This window comes from Lepidothrix coronata, unplaced genomic scaffold (assembly GCF_001604755.1).
Source record: "Lepidothrix coronata isolate B3197 unplaced genomic scaffold, Lepidothrix_coronata-1.0 Scaffold91, whole genome shotgun sequence".
NCBI classification, from domain to species: Eukaryota; Metazoa; Chordata; class Aves; order Passeriformes; family Pipridae; genus Lepidothrix; species Lepidothrix coronata.
In genome coordinates, this window is record NW_016690271.1 from 654,914 (window position 1) to 671,149 (window position 16,236).

At 51.1% G+C, this 16,236-nt stretch overlaps 2 protein-coding genes across 2 annotated transcripts; one reads left to right on the forward strand and one right to left on the reverse strand.

The window, feature by feature from the left end:
* The first annotated feature begins 2,381 nt into the window (after positions 1–2,381).
* P2RX5 (purinergic receptor P2X 5) lies at positions 2,382–14,662 on the forward strand. Its single transcript, XM_017821727.1, has 12 exons — positions 2,382–2,578; positions 4,774–4,924; positions 6,564–6,635; positions 8,032–8,107; positions 8,439–8,535; positions 8,924–9,004; positions 9,775–9,913; positions 10,537–10,673; positions 10,934–11,027; positions 11,554–11,619; positions 11,840–11,922; positions 12,359–14,662. The coding sequence occupies exons 1-12, from the start codon at positions 2,442–2,444 to the stop codon at positions 12,567–12,569; spliced, it is 1,344 nt and encodes a 447-aa protein (XP_017677216.1). The 5' UTR covers positions 2,382–2,441; the 3' UTR covers positions 12,570–14,662.
* Positions 14,663–15,364: 702 nt separating this feature from the next.
* On the reverse strand, positions 15,365–16,205 carry EMC6 (ER membrane protein complex subunit 6). Its single transcript, XM_017821504.1, has 3 exons — positions 16,188–16,205; positions 16,015–16,072; positions 15,365–15,891 (listed from the first exon to the last, which is right to left on the reverse strand). Exon 3 carries the CDS (start codon positions 15,855–15,857, stop codon positions 15,525–15,527), a length of 333 nt encoding a protein of 110 aa, XP_017676993.1. The 5' UTR covers positions 15,858–15,891; positions 16,015–16,072; positions 16,188–16,205; the 3' UTR covers positions 15,365–15,524.
* Between the last annotated feature and the right edge of the window lie 31 nt (positions 16,206–16,236).

The window sequence follows — 16,236 nt, forward strand, 5'->3', positions numbered from 1 at the left end:
ATATTTTTCTAACCTGTGTAAATCTTTTCTCAGATTAATTGACCTGGAAATTATTACAAAGACTCAGAGCAGACCTGTGTCTGTGCCACCAAGTAAAACCAGGCCAGGAGGTAACACACTGTTTAACTGCTGGCAGGTTTCGTGGTCTGATCTCAGTCTGTGCAGTCCCCAGACAGATGAGGAAGATGAAGATGGAGAGGGGGGGTCTTAAGACACCACCAAGGGCTGAATTGTCTCCTCTGGTACTTAATTGTGTCCTCAGTGTAGCAGGAGAGATGGTGGAGGCATCTCACTCTTTAGTCCTGTCCCTGGAGCAGATCCAGCAGGGCCAGGGCAAGCAGGGGGTGTTCCTGTGGGACAGAAACGATGCTTGGCTGTCACATCCTTGCAAAAGGAGCAGATTGGGCAGGAGATCAGGTGGTGGCTCCTTTAGGATGCTCCTGTCTCCATCCAGCTCTGGTTCCTGGAGCTGGGTCAGTCTCCCTGAGCTCTAACTGCCTGGCTCTGGGGTTTGGGCAGTGGAGAGGGAAGACAGGCTGAGCTCACTTTTCCTCCTTACTCATTTCTGGATTCATGGACCACTGTGGTCTCCTTCCTTTCTGCAGGAGCGTGTTTTCAATGAGGGTTTTGTATTATTTGGTTACTGTATGGTTTAAGATTTTATTTGTGCTTCAGGCTTTCACACAGAGGACCTTTAAGACTGGATCTAGTGATGGTCTGGTCTGTAGGAATCTGGTAAGGAGTGGTGGGTGCAATGGCCAAATACGGATCAAGGAAGAGGTAAAGCATGAAGAACAGATGCTTGAGAGGGAAAGAGGGCTCCAGGAGGGGCTTGGGGAGCAGCCAAAATGCTTTGTGAGCAAAGAGGGGCCGCTCCTGGGGAGAATGCAGACAGGGAAAGGAGGGGTCATGGCAGTGGGAGAGATGAGCAGGACCAGCCCCCAGCTTGTGCTGAGGCTGCAGGGTTTGGGAGCGGGGTTGGGGCTATCCCTGATCCAGGGGTGGCCTCTCCCACACCTTGGGCACACGTGGGGGAGTGGATGGGGGGTGCACAGGAGTGGGGGACTCACTCCCTGAGCAGCCCTTCACCCCAGGAGCCCCTTGTGACAGAGGCAGTGCAGAGTGGGGCTGGGGCTGGGGAGTGCAGCAGCCACCGGGTTAAAAGGAGGCCACAGGCAGGTTTGTGCTCTAATTTTGCAGATGCTGGAGAAAGGCTTCTTTTGCTTTGCAGAGAAACTCTAGGGATGGCTCTGGCATGAGGCACAAAATGAGTGGTTTTTTCCTTATTACTCTGTTTGTGATTCTCTCGTGGTTTGGAGCAACCTTGTCACACACACTCATTAAAAATCAGATCTAGCTGTTTAGATTTGATATGGAATTTAAGGAGGATGAAGGACAACATTTTCATAAAACCTGAGATCTTGAGAATGATTCTCCCAGGGAAGAGAATTTGGCAGGGGAGTACTACAATTGGCAGTACTAGTAATGGAAATAAAAGGAGATACAGGAGCACAGTAACTGTTAATGGCAAACAAAGGTAAATTGCAGGAAATTATATTCCTCCAAATGAGTTTAGCCAAGTTTCTGGCTCCTTCTGTAATTCATTGCTGCAGTGAGCTGGGGAGCAAAGGCAGCTGCTGTGTCATGGTTGGACCATCAGTGGCCTTGTGCTGTTGGTTTGTAATGACTGAGGATGGAATTGGGGCAGCTCCAAAAGCTCCAGAGCTTCATAAAACTGAGAGTTGGGTCTTTAGCTGTCAGAGGGTGACAGCCTTTGGGGTAAGGTGTGACTGGCCTGGCTGGGAACCTTTTGCCCACATTGTTTCCTGAAACAAAACCAGCCTGCTTGCCCCGTCTGTCACCTGTGCTTGTTTCCTCAGGAGCAGTTTTAAGAAATTATTGTCCATGATGATTGATCCTTAACCACATGCAGAGTTCATTTATTAGTTCCTTAATTTGGAGATTTGGTGGGTTTTTGTAACCAGGCAGATATTTTGGGTGACTGTCAAGGACCACAGTACACATGTGAATGTTTAAGAAATTAAAAATTTAACCTGATGCTTTGTCATCCTGTAAAGGCTGAAGAAAGGCTTTAATCCTTGGCAGCGAGAGACTGTAACTGTGTCACCTTGGATGCTGCAACATGGTCTCATGCTGTAACGTGTTTCATTCTGATCATTTTTTGATGGACAGGAGCCTGGGGACAAAACCGATGGGGGCAGGGGGGTTTCCCCAGGGGATGAATCAGCTGGAAAGCAGCTCAGGGAGGATGTGATCTTAGCGCAGCTGCTGGTTTGTGAGCCCAGAGCCGCCGGGGAGCAGCTGACAGGAGGGAGGAGATCAGTGCGAGGGGTTGGTGTGTCGGTTCCCAGGCAGGGCACGTGTGGGGAGCGAGAGCTGCGAGCGCTGCTCCAGCCTCCGGAGCGCGGCGAGCCGGGACCATGGGGCAGGTGGCTTGGAAGGCTTTGTTCCTGTCGCTTTTTGACTATAAAACGGAGAAATACGTCATTGCCAAGAACAAGAAGGTGGGGATCCTCTACCGAGTGGTGCAGCTCTCCGTGCTGGCTTACCTGGTGGGGTAAGGATCACCCTGTCTTTCACGTGCTGCTGGGGTTGCCTTTGCTTGCTGTGCTGTGTAAAGATAAACGTAGGATACTCTGCACACAGAGACAGCCTGCTGTGCCTCCTGATTTTAATGCAGATAGCCAGGCATGTTGGTACAGCTGGATTTTGTAATGTTTAGTTGGTTATATCTGGTTTTTCACCTGCTAGGGTTCTCTAGATTCGGCTCTACCTTTCAGATTAAGGTCTGGTTAAAAATAGCCCCAGTGCCATTGTGGCTTTGTACTGCATTATTTATACCTTTATTTCTGTGTTCGGTGGGAATGGTGCCAAACCTTAACACCTGACTCATTAGGAACAGTAGCATTTATGGCCACGGTGCTGAGCCTTGGGACACACCTGGGTTATCTGCAGGACAGCATGACGTGCTCAAGCCTAAACAGGAGGGAACCCAGCAGAAAGTGGGAGATTTCTTTGCTGGAGTGGGCTGCAGCAGCCGGGACTGTGGGGGCTGAGGCAGCGGGAATTTTGGCTGCCTTGCATTCATTTCAGAGCAGGGCGAGCTGGCATGGAAATAGCTGGAGCAGCACTCAGGAAAGGCCCAGTTCTGTAAGAGGCTGGTCACACTGGTGTGTAATGGGCACAGTGATAGTCCTTGCAGGCTCAGACCCGGAATTATCCAACCTATGTGATGCTTGTGCCATCGCTTCCTGAGTTTCTGAGGCTTTTCAGAATGTGATAGCTAAGTCTGTACCCTCTTTGTGCTTCTGAGTCCCTTCACCCTTCTTGCACCTCGTGTTTTCACTGATTAAATATAGCAGAGTCATTTTTACGTGGTGGGTTTATTTATAGAAGGCTGTGCAGTCCCAGAGCCTGCTCTAGTGAGCAGAGCAGGAGTGAAGTCTCAGCAGTCTGGCACGGACTGGGTGCTAAAGGAGCAATCCTGTGGATAACACTGCCGAGGACATATTCTCTGTCCAAGAGGGATCCAGCACGACCAGTGGCTGTGAGTGGACAGAGACTGGCTATTTTCCTCCCTTGGCATCTATTGCCTTCTGCAAACCCTTGGCACTGATGGTCCCTGCAGTGACTCCTTGGCTGGGGTTACGGCTCAGGAACATGTACCTGTTCAAAGGCTGGCTTTGGGTGGGGATCATCAAACCCCTCTGGATTGTTTCCTGCAGCTGCCATTTCTTCCACCATTCACTGCAGAAAATAAGGGTCTGCTTTTGAGCCCTCCTGGCAGAGGAAATGAGTGTTCTTGGGAAAACGGGAAAGTAGGAAACTTCACAGGGGTGGGGAGTGTTGTTATCCAGGTTTGTCACATGTAGCAGGTAAAGGGCAGTGTTGCCAGTGCTGCTCAGCCTGGGATGGCCCTTTCCCTCCCTGAGTGCACTGCAGGTCAGTGCACTGCCAAGGGGAGCTGTGCCAGCAGAGCCAGCCTGCATCCCTCTCCCAAAACCTGCCCCAGCACCCTCAGCTTCTTCAAGGGTCTGAGTGATTTGTTGTCCTGGCAGGTGATTTCGGCAGTATTGTGGGGAAGCTGGAAGAATTTCATTTAAGCCAGAGGTTTTCACCCAGGGAAATGGAATTCTTGCTGCTTCCAGTGGGGAGAAGTAAGCAAAGCCTTTCCTTGGACTGCTTGGCAAGGCAGCAGCAGCTCTCCCAGGTGTGCAGTCGGGTTGTTACCATGACACCAGCTTACAAAAGATCCTGTATCCAGATGAGAATCTTCCCTACAGGTTAGGAGTATCCAGCTCACCTGCAGGAGTTGCATCTCCCCAGCCATGGATTGTTGCTGACTGGCAGGCCAGTGACAAGGGGCTAAAGTGGGAGAGTTGTGCCCTTGTGAAACCAGCCACACTCTTCACTGCAACCTGCAAAAGCTTGTTTTGTTTCTCACCTCGAGGAAAGCAGAGCCCTGTCCTCCCTCTTTCCTTTTCTGAGGTTGCTGAGTGTTGCACAGGACAGTGAGGGGGGAGGCTTTGGTTTTTTACCTCATGACCAGTTGTTACGTATTTCCCTGCTGTGGATAAGCCCAGCTTGTGTCAAAGAGTTTATTCTGTATTTGTGGCAGCAGTTGCAGAGGGTTTGGTGTCATTGGCATGCTTTGATTTACTCTTGGATGGTTTTTGACCTTGGTGTGAATCTCCTCTGGTTGACTTGTTCCCTGAACCCCCCCTAATGCTGCTGCCTGCTGTGTTCACACAGGTGGGTGTTTGTTGTCAAGAAAGGCTACCAGGACACAGACACATCTCTCCAGAGCTCTGTCATCACCAAGCTGAAAGGGGTGGCCTTCACCAACACCTCGGAGCTGGGGGAGAGGCTGTGGGATGTCGCAGACTACGTCATCCCTCCACAGGTTGGCATCACCCCGTTGCTGTTTTCTCTGCCACTCAGCTTCCAGCATGATTGAAGTGATGTATCCAGGTTTTCCCTGTGAATAAGTAGGAGTTGGGCCACGAGAAGGCAATGCTGGGCCTTCTCTTAGGTCTTTCCCCAAATACTAAAGCAACCTGGTTTCCCAGGTCTGTGATGTTTGGGAAGCAGAAATCCCGTGGATTTCTCAGCCGAGCAGTGTCTGCTCACCTCTGTTCCTGGATTAGAACAGGTGTGCACAGAGCAGGGGGAGGTGGAAAGAAAATGTGGTGCAATTAAGAGTGATGAGGGTTGCTGGAAACGTGTCTGGTTAAACCTGCCCTGCTGCTTCCTTGGCTTGGACACTGTGAGATGCACAGGGGAGAGGTGGCAGCAGATGTGGCCCAACAACAGTTGGAATTTGCCCAGCTGTGCTTGCCAGGGGCAGTTGTGCTTTCCCTGCATGGAAGGGTGTGAGGGGAAACCCAGGGTCCTGTGCTGACAGGGCAGAAAGCTATAAATTGAACAATTTAACTGCCTGTACATAAGAATAAAACTTCCCTTCCTCCCACTGCACTCCCCAGACCTGTGACTGTGCTCTCTGCTTCCACCAGTTTCAGTGCAAAGCCTCAGCCCCACATGTGCTGTGCAGCAGGAGGGTTGGGAATGTGCTTGTGGTGCCTCAGTCCCAGCCTTGGGGACATTGAACAAGTGGCTGGGGTGCACACCCAGGGATGAAATGGTGGCACTGACCAGTATTTTAGCTTGCCAGATGTTTCTCCTTTGACTCAATGGTCTTGTTACTGCATGTTGGCTTACTGGGAAGCCTTGTAGTGTGGTGGGCTGAGTGAAGAGAACCAGCTCTGCCCCTGGGCTGCTGTGCTGTGCCACCCAGCTGGCTAGGCTGTGGCTTCAGGAGCACAAATATTGTGCCCTGGTGTCCACTTGGCTCCAGCAGCCTCAGGGGTGTTAGACCATGGGCTCACAGTGATGTCTGTGGGCTGTGAGACCCCAAAGCCTCAAAAGCCTTCCTGCCCCATGTGTGAATTGGCGTTTCACTGCTGCACATCTCAGCTCAGCCGTGAGCTGCATCCTGCCTGGGTTTTGAGGAGTTCCTAAATGCCTGTACCAGTGCACTGAGTGCTCTGCTGACTACTGTGTGATCTCTGTCATGTCACTTCGGGCAGAAGGGTCCTGGTGGGTCTGGGTGGGCTGGTTTGTGCTGGAGAGACCTGGGTAGTGGAGCAGGAGGCAGTGAGGGCTGAGAGAAACCCTGTTTCCTCCAAGTTCTGTTCTCACAGAGGGAAACCCGAGATCTCCGATTTTTATCTGCAGCAGGCAGGGCTGTGTGTTGGAAGGGGGTTTCTGTGGTGGGTGTGGGATTTTTGTGAGAGATGCTCAGGGCTGCCCTGCCTCCCCCCAGGGCCGTGGGCTGGCTCTCATGGTTGTGTGTGCACCCACAGCAGGAGGGACCTCATCCAAACAAATATGCAGACAAAGGGTGCTGTTGTATCTCAGCCTGAAAGCCCTCTGAAGAGAGGGAGGTTCTACTCTTCTGCAGAGAGCTGCATCCTCCTTGTAACAAGTACTTTGAAAATAAACCAGGTTTTCTAACCTTTCCTGCTTTACTCTGTTTATTTTAGGGTGAAAGCGTCTTCTTTGTCATGACGAATCTGATCGTGACCCCAAACCAGAGACAAGCCACCTGTCCTGAGGTAGGAAGAACTGAGCCCCTTGGCCCCCAGACCCCTACAAAACCAGGGGTAAGAACTGACAGAGGACTCCTGGGGAGCAACGACCAGAGGAAGGACGGAAGGCGAACGGTTTTTCTCTGTAGTGTGATATCTCAGTTGGGAAATCAGACTGGTTACTGCAAACCTGGGAGGCTCAGCTGTCTTAATTTCCAGAGGCACTGATCGTGTAGAGCCTTCCTGACCTGTGTGAAGGTGTTGGATTTCTGCCCAAACCAGGCAGTGATTGCTCAGGGTCAGAGAAGGCCGTGAGAAAACAACTTGGAGGTGACTCAGTAGAGGAGACTCTCTAAGAACCCCATCCTGGGAAGGGCTGAACACTCAGGCTTTCATTACCTTCCAGACACAGGAGGGTTCTTAGCACCTTCCAGAACATGCCCCGTGGGCCAGAGGTGTGAGGTCTTTATGTCATGTGGAAATGTCCTCTGTGGAGACGTGGCTGGGGGAGGAGGGCCTGGCAGTGCAGGGAGCGCTGTGTCCCTGTGGCAGAGATGAATTTTCCGGGGCCGGGAGCACAGCTGGATTGTTGAGGACACGGCTGTCCTCTAGTGGCTGCAGGAACCCACCGTGCAGCCGGGAGAGGGGCGGTTTTGGGCTGGAGAGCTCGTAGCTTAGATCCCCGAGGTAGGGTTATCTCTTAGGGTGAAGCACCGTGGCCTCCAGGCTGGTTTTGGTGAGTGCCAGGTAACGTCTGGGTTTTTTCACAGTCTGTCCCTCTCCAGACTGAGCAGAACCCAAAATCAGGACCGTGTGTGAATCCTGGTGTTCCTGGTGGTGTGATATGCCGAGCTGTTTGCATGACCCACAGTCACCACTTCAGCTGCATCTTTTTAGTGTTCATATTGAAAGGGAGTAAACAGTGTTAGCTTGAATTTTACTAAATAGCTTCAACTTTGTAATTTTGTAGTTCTTACTTAAACATTGGTTAATAATAGGAAGAAGGAATTACATTAACAAAACATGCAGCTGTGTTCAGTGACCTGTAGGTCCCAGAGAAGTAAAACAACAGAAGATTGTTTAGGTAGACAAAACTAAATCGAGTTATCTTTAACTAAAGATTTGATGTCGATGTCTTGTAAAAATAAGATTTGAAATTATTTCAAGGATTGTTAGGTAGAAGAAATTTAGGTTGTCTTTAACTAAAGATTGATGCTGATGCCTTGTAACAATAAGACTGTCGGGGAGGGGCTTGGGATGCTAAAGTGTAGAAATGCTCGTGAAATCTTGGTTTCAATAGAGAGAATTCCCCCCACAGCAGCAGCACTTTCTTACCCCTCTGAGTCCTGTGTCCTCTTGCAGATCTCACTTCTGTCCTCAGAGTTCTGTGACTCTGATCCTGTGATTCTGTTGCACTTTGCAGAGTGCCAGCATTCCCGATGCCCTGTGTCACAAGGACGAGGACTGCCTGGAAGGGGAAGCAGTGGTGGCTGGCAATGGTAAGGGAAGGGTCCTTCCTCCTGTGCTGTGTTTGGTGTCCTTCAGAGGCCTCGGGCTGGTTACACTCCCAGAGATCTCTGATTACAGAGAGCAGCAAAGCCTTTCCTTTCTTTACTATCTTCCACTGAGTTGCTGCCTTGCTTACAGCTCTGCGGTGGCTGGGCCGGGGCACCCCGGGCTGCTCAGAGAAGCAACAAGAGAGTGTTTGTTCCGGCTGAGATGCCCTTTCACAGCAGGGAGGAGAGAGAAAATCATCTATTTTCATGTGCCCTGTAGGCAAGGAGAGGAGGTGACTGCTCTGTGTGACCTTTTCTGTGTGTCTGCTCGCAGGGGTTAAGACTGGCCGTTGTTTGAGAGACAGGGACAGCACCAGAGGGACTTGTGAGATACTGGCCTGGTGCCCAGTGGAGAAAAGATCCAAGCCCAAGTACGTGGCCGTCCTATCCTGTTTCCAAGCTTGAGTTGCTTGGCTTGTGTGTCACTCAGGGCAGTTTCTGTGTTCCCTCTGCTTGGGTGCTTGCTGAATGTTGGCTGTTCAGGGCAGGAGGGAGCTCTGCAAGGTCCCCATGGCAGGACTAGCCCTCTGCTCCCCCTGCTTAGCTCACTGGCTGTCCCAGGGCTGTTCCCAGCTCTCAGGGTGTCCCCTAAACCTGCACCCTCCTCACCAACTCCTTGCTGGCAGTGTGGGAAAAGTGGCATGGCTGGCGTGGTGCCATCCAACCCGTTGGATGAGGCTGTTTCTAAAATGGCAATTCAAGATTTAGCATGTGGGCAGGGTACAAATCTAAGACAGAGAACAAACCTTTCTTTTCCAGGAAACCACTTCTTGGCAGTGCAGAAAACTTCACTGTTTACATCAAGAACTCAATTCGCTTCCCCAAGTTTAAGTTCTCCAAGTAAGTGCAGGTGCTTGGAGATCCCTCTGTCCTCTCCACCATGGAACCAATAACCTCTGTTTGCTCCACTGTCCTTCTCCTGCTGGAGGGCTGGGCTGGGGAGGTGGGTATTCCCTCTGCTTTGGCTTCAGGCTGTGCAGAAACAAGGAGATAATGAGGGCTTGGAGCTTCTCAGAGAGCAACTGGGAAAAGGAAGGCTGTCCTTCCCCAGATGAGGTCTGGTGGCTCCTACAGCTTGGGATGCAGCACAGCTCCTAAGGCAGATGGACCTGGCGTAGTCCTGAGCTGCTTCTGCTCAACAGATATTCCTCCTCTTCCATAAAAATGACGGCGCCTGGACAAGGCTGGGAAAAATGCAAATTTAAAAATAGTTGTTTGCTTTTGCTGCTGCAGAATGAGCAAAGTAAAGCAGTGTAGAAAGGAGTGTGTTCTGGTTATTCTCCTGGGCTCAGATAGGCATTTCTAGCATCCTTATTGGTTTGCCTTGAGAAGCCAGGTGGCCCTGGAGCAGTCTGGCAATCTGCTCCATACCAGTCCTTTCTTGAGCCCAGATCCAGATGGCCAAGTCCCTGTCTGTCCTGGAGGTCATTTTGGGAGGGGCGGCTGCTTTCCCTGGGCCAGCAGCGGGGCAGCTTATGGGGTGACAGGGCTGGTGGCACGGGGCCATTTCTGGGCTGTTGGAAAAATCTGTTGTCTCTGCAGTTTTGGTGCAGGCTGTGGAGGCAAGGAAAGAGGGAGATAAGGCAGATTTCCCTGTTCTCTACATGCAGGATGAATGTGCTGGCAACTGACAATGAGTCCTACCTGAAGACCTGCCGCTACAGCGCCGAGCATCCCTACTGCCCCATCTTCGTGCTGGGGAACATCGTCCGCTGGGCTGGGGGCGACTTCCAGGAAATGGCCTTGGGGGTAGGAGTGTCCCTTGGGCTCACATTTCTTCCCAACTGGCTGTTCTGTGTGCTGGGTGGCCGTGAGGGAAGTCACTGCCCACTGCCCAGGGAACTGCCTCCTGTCCAGGCTGCACTGGAGAGATGCCAGTGCTTTAAAGTCAAGCTGGTCCCATTTATCCTGTCCCCAGGGAATGGGAGGCAGGGTGATGTGGGTCCTCTGGAAGAGCTAGTCGGGTCAGTTATCTGTTATTCTGCCCAAACCTCTGCCAGCAGGGATTCTTTGTTTAATTTCAGCATTACTGCACCATTGGTTTAAACCCAGAACTTCAGGAACTCTGTCCCTGCATAAAAGAGAATCTTCTCAATTGAAGTATGGTACAGCCACTTAAATTAGTAAAATCAGTGTCCTGGGAGAAAGCTCCTCAGATATGAGCACAGGAAAGGCTGGGGTTGTGTAGAGTAATGGGATTAATATCACACAGCTGAACTCAGCCCATCCAGGGGTGTGTGTGCTCATGTCTGGGACCAGAAGTGCAGCTGTTTTTGTCCCTGGGGAAAACTCGCCCAAGGGCCTGACAAATTTGAAGACACTTTAACTGAACTAAGTTTAAACAACTCACCCTGTCTCTCTCTTTTGTTAAGGGTGGTGTGATAGGAATTCAGATTGAATGGAACTGTGATCTTGATAAAGCCCCTTCTGAATGTAATCCTCACTATTCTTTTAGCCGGCTGGATAACAAGTCTGCAGAAACGTCCATCTCTTCTGGGTACAACTTCAGGTGGGTAAAGAGGAGGCCACGATCAGTACTGCGGTTGGGCCAGGCTGGTTTGACTTCAGGAGTTGGAGGTTGGCAGTGGAGTGGCACCAGCCTGTGCCAGGCACTGCCCCAGCCAAGCACAGTGCGCTGCAGGGGAAGGAGGGAGGGAATTGTGCTCCTGGCAGGCTAAAGTTGGTTTTGACAGGGGAACAGATCTGTTTGAAGGGACAAGGGAATTCAGAGGGGCAGATGGAGTTAAGACCAGCATTGCTGTGTTCCAGGTTTGCCAAATATTACCGGGATGCTGAGGGGGTCGACTACCGGACGCTCATTAAAGCCTACGGAATCCGCTTCGATGTGATGGTGAATGGCAAGGTGAGGTCCCAGGCCAGAATATTCCAGAGCATGGAGAGAAAAAACTTGGGGACATTTCTCAGTGGGAAGGCAGCTCTGGGATGAGGGAAGCCTCTCTGGCTTGTCATAGGAAAGGACTCTTTCCATCTGTCCATGTGGAGCTAACCCTGCATTAGAGAGATGACCTGCAATGCAGCTGAGCCTGCACCTCCTCTACCTAAAAGCAGGCTCATGTAAAGCCCAACAGAAGTAAATACACCTCAGAGACTTATTTCTATGCATATGCACTGCAGAAAAAAAAAAAAAAAAAGCCTAATCCAGGGATGATGCAAGCTCAGAACTGCAGCCAGGGACAGTTGGATCTGAGGCACACACAGACCTTTAGCCTCCAAGATTGTTCACTGCGGATCTGCCTTGGTTGTGTCTGCTCCATGGGAACAAAACACACCCACAGGCAGCAGCAGCTTTCCCTGGGCAGTACCACGCCCTTCAGTTTGTTCTGTGAGTTGTTCTCTCACCGATTCCTTCATGACTTTTCTTCTTCCAGGCAGGGAAATTTAACATCATTCCCACCGTTATCAACATCAGTTCGGGGCTGGCGCTCATGGGAGCGGTAAGTGAATGTTTTGTCTCAAAGTATCATATTGGGACCCAGACTCCTCCTGTAAGCTGTAAGGAGGAGAAATATAATATATATACCCCATAAAATGCTTGGAGAATGAATGAAAACACAGCTTCTATGAGTTATTCTTTAATTAATGCTCATTGCTAACAAGATCAGAACACTTCCTCTTCTATTCCAAAGATAAAACACAAGTTCTTTCTCTTTGCAGGGAGCCTTCTTTTGTGACCTGGTGTTGCTGTATCTGATTAAGAAGAGTAACTTTTATCGAGGCAAAAAGTACGAGGAAGTGAAGTAAGTGGGCTTGGCTTTGTGTTAAATGTCATGGGTTGTTGTTATGAGTAATAGAAATAGGAGGAGAGATACAGGAGCAGAGTAACTGTCAATGGCAAACAAAGACCCATTCCAGGGAAATATATTCCTCCAAATGAGTTTAGCCAAGTTTCTGGCCCCCTCTGTAATTCACTGCCGCAGTGAGCTGGGGAGCAAAGGCAGCTGCTCTGTCAGGGCTGGACTGTCAATGACCTTGTACTGTTGGTCCCTAGTGACTGAGGGTGAAATTGGGGCAGCTCCAAAAGCCTCATGAAATGGAGATATGGGGGTTTAGCTGTACAGAGGGTCCTCTGGGGTAAGATATGACTGGCCTGGCTGGGAACCTCTTATTCATGTTGCTTCCTAAAATAAAACCAGCCTGCTTGCCCTGTCTGTCACCTGTGCTTGTTTCCTCAGGTCCAATTCCAGGAAGTCATTGTCTAGTCCGACACCGAATGGGAATCAGAGCCCAGACCAGCTGGGTGGGCTCTAAGCACAGTGGTGGCTCTGCCAGCTGGACTTGTGCTTCAGTAAAACCACACAGGTGTGAAACCACACCAGCACTGGGAGGTGGAGATCAGGGATACTGTCTATTACCAGGATTCCCAGAGGAAAAAAATGTCCTATAAAGACTGCCTTTCTTCCCTGAGATTTCCCTGGTATCCTGAGCTTGCAACAGTGTGTCGTCACTATGGATTTATAAAAGGATTTTATAAAAGGACAAAGAAGGCACCAAATGAATGTTTTTATATCCACTGATAGATATATCCGTACCTACACCAATAGCCAGCGTTGTCCTGTGGCTGTGCTTTGATTCCATCTGTGGAAGAGCCATGATGGGAACCACCAGTGGCACTTTGAGAAGGGCTGAGGCTGAGATCCAACCTGTCTCCTGCTCCGCTGCCTTCCAGCCACCGCTTCCAGCTCCTGCCTGTGTGACGTGCGTGGTCAGGCGTGAAGCAGCAGGACTGCTCTGGTGCAGGGAAATGTGGAATTTGAACAGCTCTCGGAGCTGGGGAAGGGGCTGTTGTCCTGCAGGGGCTGTGGCAGGGTGGGGCAGTCACTCCCATGGGGGTGTTGTAACCATTAGGGCTGAAAACGGTGCTTCTCCAGGAAAAGCCTTCCCAAGGTGCTCCGCTCGTCTCAGGAACAGCAGGAGCAGGTCCTGCCCAGCTCTGCACAGAGAGCCATGGCTGGGGCCCAGCTGCCTCACCTGCTGCCCCATCCCTGCTCCCAGCTGGCTCAGAGAACCAACAGTTCAGAGCCCAGGGCAGGGGAGAGCAGCAGAGCAGGGCTCTGCAGCAAGGCAGGGACAGGCAGTTTTGGGGTTCATAGTGAGAGAAACGGGGGTTAATGCGCTGAAAAGCAACACGGCCCTGGGAGCACCTGCACAGAGGTGGGTTTAGGTTCTGCCTCCTTTGTTCAGTGCCTGGTTTCATTTGCTCTGTATTGTCCTTCCTGCATCACTTACCAATTGCTCGTGGTGGGCAGTTCTGGATGGGACACTTAAAGCTTGTGTGTTTCTCATAGTACCCTGAACTGCACTGCAGATGGAAAAGGGGAGCTTTGCCAGGCTACCCCAAATCCACCAACAGCAGGGAGATTTAAAGACATCTGTGCTACTTCAGCGCTCTGGTAACCTCCAGGAAATACAAGTGCTTCTTTGTTTCTCAGCAAGGAAATCAGTCTCACTGCAGCCCATTTTGTCAGTTTATGCTCACGTGGAGATGTAACTAATTTCTGAAAAGGGCTTATGGAACATCATTGTTTAAACTTTGCATTTTCTTGAGCTGACAGGAACTGACTCACCAGCTCCTGAAGACAGCAGTGAATCAATATTTCTGCCTCATTTAGAGCTTGCACAGCATGGCTGAGCAGAGTTCTGGAAGTGCTGACAGTCACCACTCACTGGGAGTCCTTGTGATAATTGATTGAATGTTTCTGTGCAGTCTCTGAATACCAAGATTTAAGGGCTCCTGCTGCAGTGTCCTTACACATTTCTGGACAGAGGGAAGGTGGCCTTCAGGGAGCTGCTGCCATTGAGTGTCTGCACAAATGGCACCAGCAGCTGCACCCACCTCTGCTTTAACTTCTTTGAAGCAGTTGTTCTGAGGTACAGGTTGATTCTAAATTAAAATTCACGTTAGCAGTGTCAAACTCTGAATCCAGTCATTGATAGCAACCCCACCCAGTCTAGTTCACTCCCTCTGCTTCTGTGTATTGAGCCAAAAATGTAGCTAGAAAATAGAACTAAGCAGTGGAGGTAATTTAGGATAAGCTGTGTACCTCTGACCTCATCCAAAACTTCCTCTCTTCGTGCCAGAAGCCTCTTCTCTAGGCAAACACCACTCACCATGTGTGTAACTGCACTAGTCAGGCCTCTCAGAGTTACCAATACAGCAGCCCAGGCTTTGGACTGTCAGGGGTTAACTCTAGTTGAGTAATTTTCAGATGGTGAAATACATGGTGAACCCCACATGTGGCATCAAGCCCAGGTACAACCCATGGAGACCAAGTTGCTCATCACAACATGCAGAGCTGACTGTGCTCTGCTGAAACCACTGTTTTAACTTGACAAAACAACCTCCTCTTGTCAGAGGACCAAAGCTATTTCCTGAATTTAAGTCCTCGGGCCTCCAAAATTCCTCAGAACGTTTCCCTTCTTTATACTGTTTAACACAATTCCCACAACCCTTGCTGTTAATAAAACATAACCAGATTCCTTCTCAGGAGCTTGTTTCTTGAGTTTGAATTTTTTTTTTCTCATTGTATTTAACTTACAGCAATAAAATGTGTCCCTTTAGGGCAGTGCTCCCCAAGACTGTTCTGTACAGGGTGTATCAGGTTTCACACATCATCTTCTTTTGGTGAAACTCTGATGTAAGAAAGTCAGTTGAGCAGGGGCAGGGCTAGAGGAAAGGTATTACCTGTGTGGTGGTTGAATTGTCCTCTCTGGAACCACAACGCTGCACTGGTCACTTATAGAACATGCCAGCAGGTTCACAGGGGTGCTGGTTGTCTGTGGATCATTTGACACAGCAGTACTAAAAATGAGTGAAGTGTTTGACTTGTGAGAGCACCATTTAGTGACTTTTCTGGTGGCCAGTGTCATTTTCAGTTACATGTACAGACAGCAATTGTGGGAGAGAACATTTGCACTAGCAACTCAAATACATTTCTGTACCAAACCTTTACTTACACCTAATTACAGGGGTCAGTGGATTATTTCAGAGCTGTTACACACTGCTCCAGCAGGATTTGTGTGTAGGGGCAGGCAGCAAATCCAGAGGGGACTGTAACTGGTGTGTCTTACCCAAAGAAAGGATACGAGGGATTATATTAACCAAACCCACATCTGTGTCTGCATTTAGGGACAGAAATTATCCCTTAGCCAGCAAACAAACACTCACAGGAGTCATCCAAGTGGTGCTTCACATTCAGTTTTAATTAGAACAGTGCTACTGATTAATTTGTACTCGGACATAATTTACCGACAGCATTAATGACACGAGCCATGGAAAACAGCTTGGAAGGTGAGCCGGCCTATCGTGTAGTGACTTTTGGCAACAGTCCTCGTGCCCCGCTCAGTACACGTGGACCATCCCGTACAGGAAAGTCCAGAACAGGACGTAGGTGAAGAGCCCCCCCACGAGCCCCCCCGTGAAGAGCGGCCGCCGCGACTTGAAGTACTTGTTCCACCGCCGCCCGGCCTTCAGCACCAGCAGCACGGAGAGCAGGACGGAGGCCAGGAAGTAGAAGATGAAGCCGTGCAGGCCGGTGAGGCCGAGGATGCCGGCGGTGGCGCCCGACAGGGCGGACACGGAGGTGCGGCAATAGTCCAGGATGGCCGCGTTGCCCCGCACGGCCGCCTCGCTGATGAACTGCGGCCCCTCGCGCTTGGCCACCACGGCGGCCATGGCTCCACCAGCGACCTCCTGGCTCGCAGCGGCACTGGGGTGAAGCACAGACAAGGCTGTAAGAGCCCGACAAGGCTGTGAGAGCCCGACAAGGCTGTGCGAGCCCGCCCGCCCTCAGCGCGCCGGCCCCTCAGCGGCCCTCCCGCCCGCACGGTACCTCTCATCCACGGCGGCGCGCAGCTCCGCGGGACCGCCGCTCCGTCACGCCTCGCACCCTGCCAAGGGACAGCACACAGCGCCCGTCACCGGGCCCGACCGCCACCTCCCGCCCCGCCGGTCCGGGCCGGACCTCCCGCCCCGCGGGCCCCGCCGGGCCCGACCCGCACCTACCGCGCCGCCGGCACCGCCCGCCCGCCATCTTGGCGCGGGGGCCGACGGG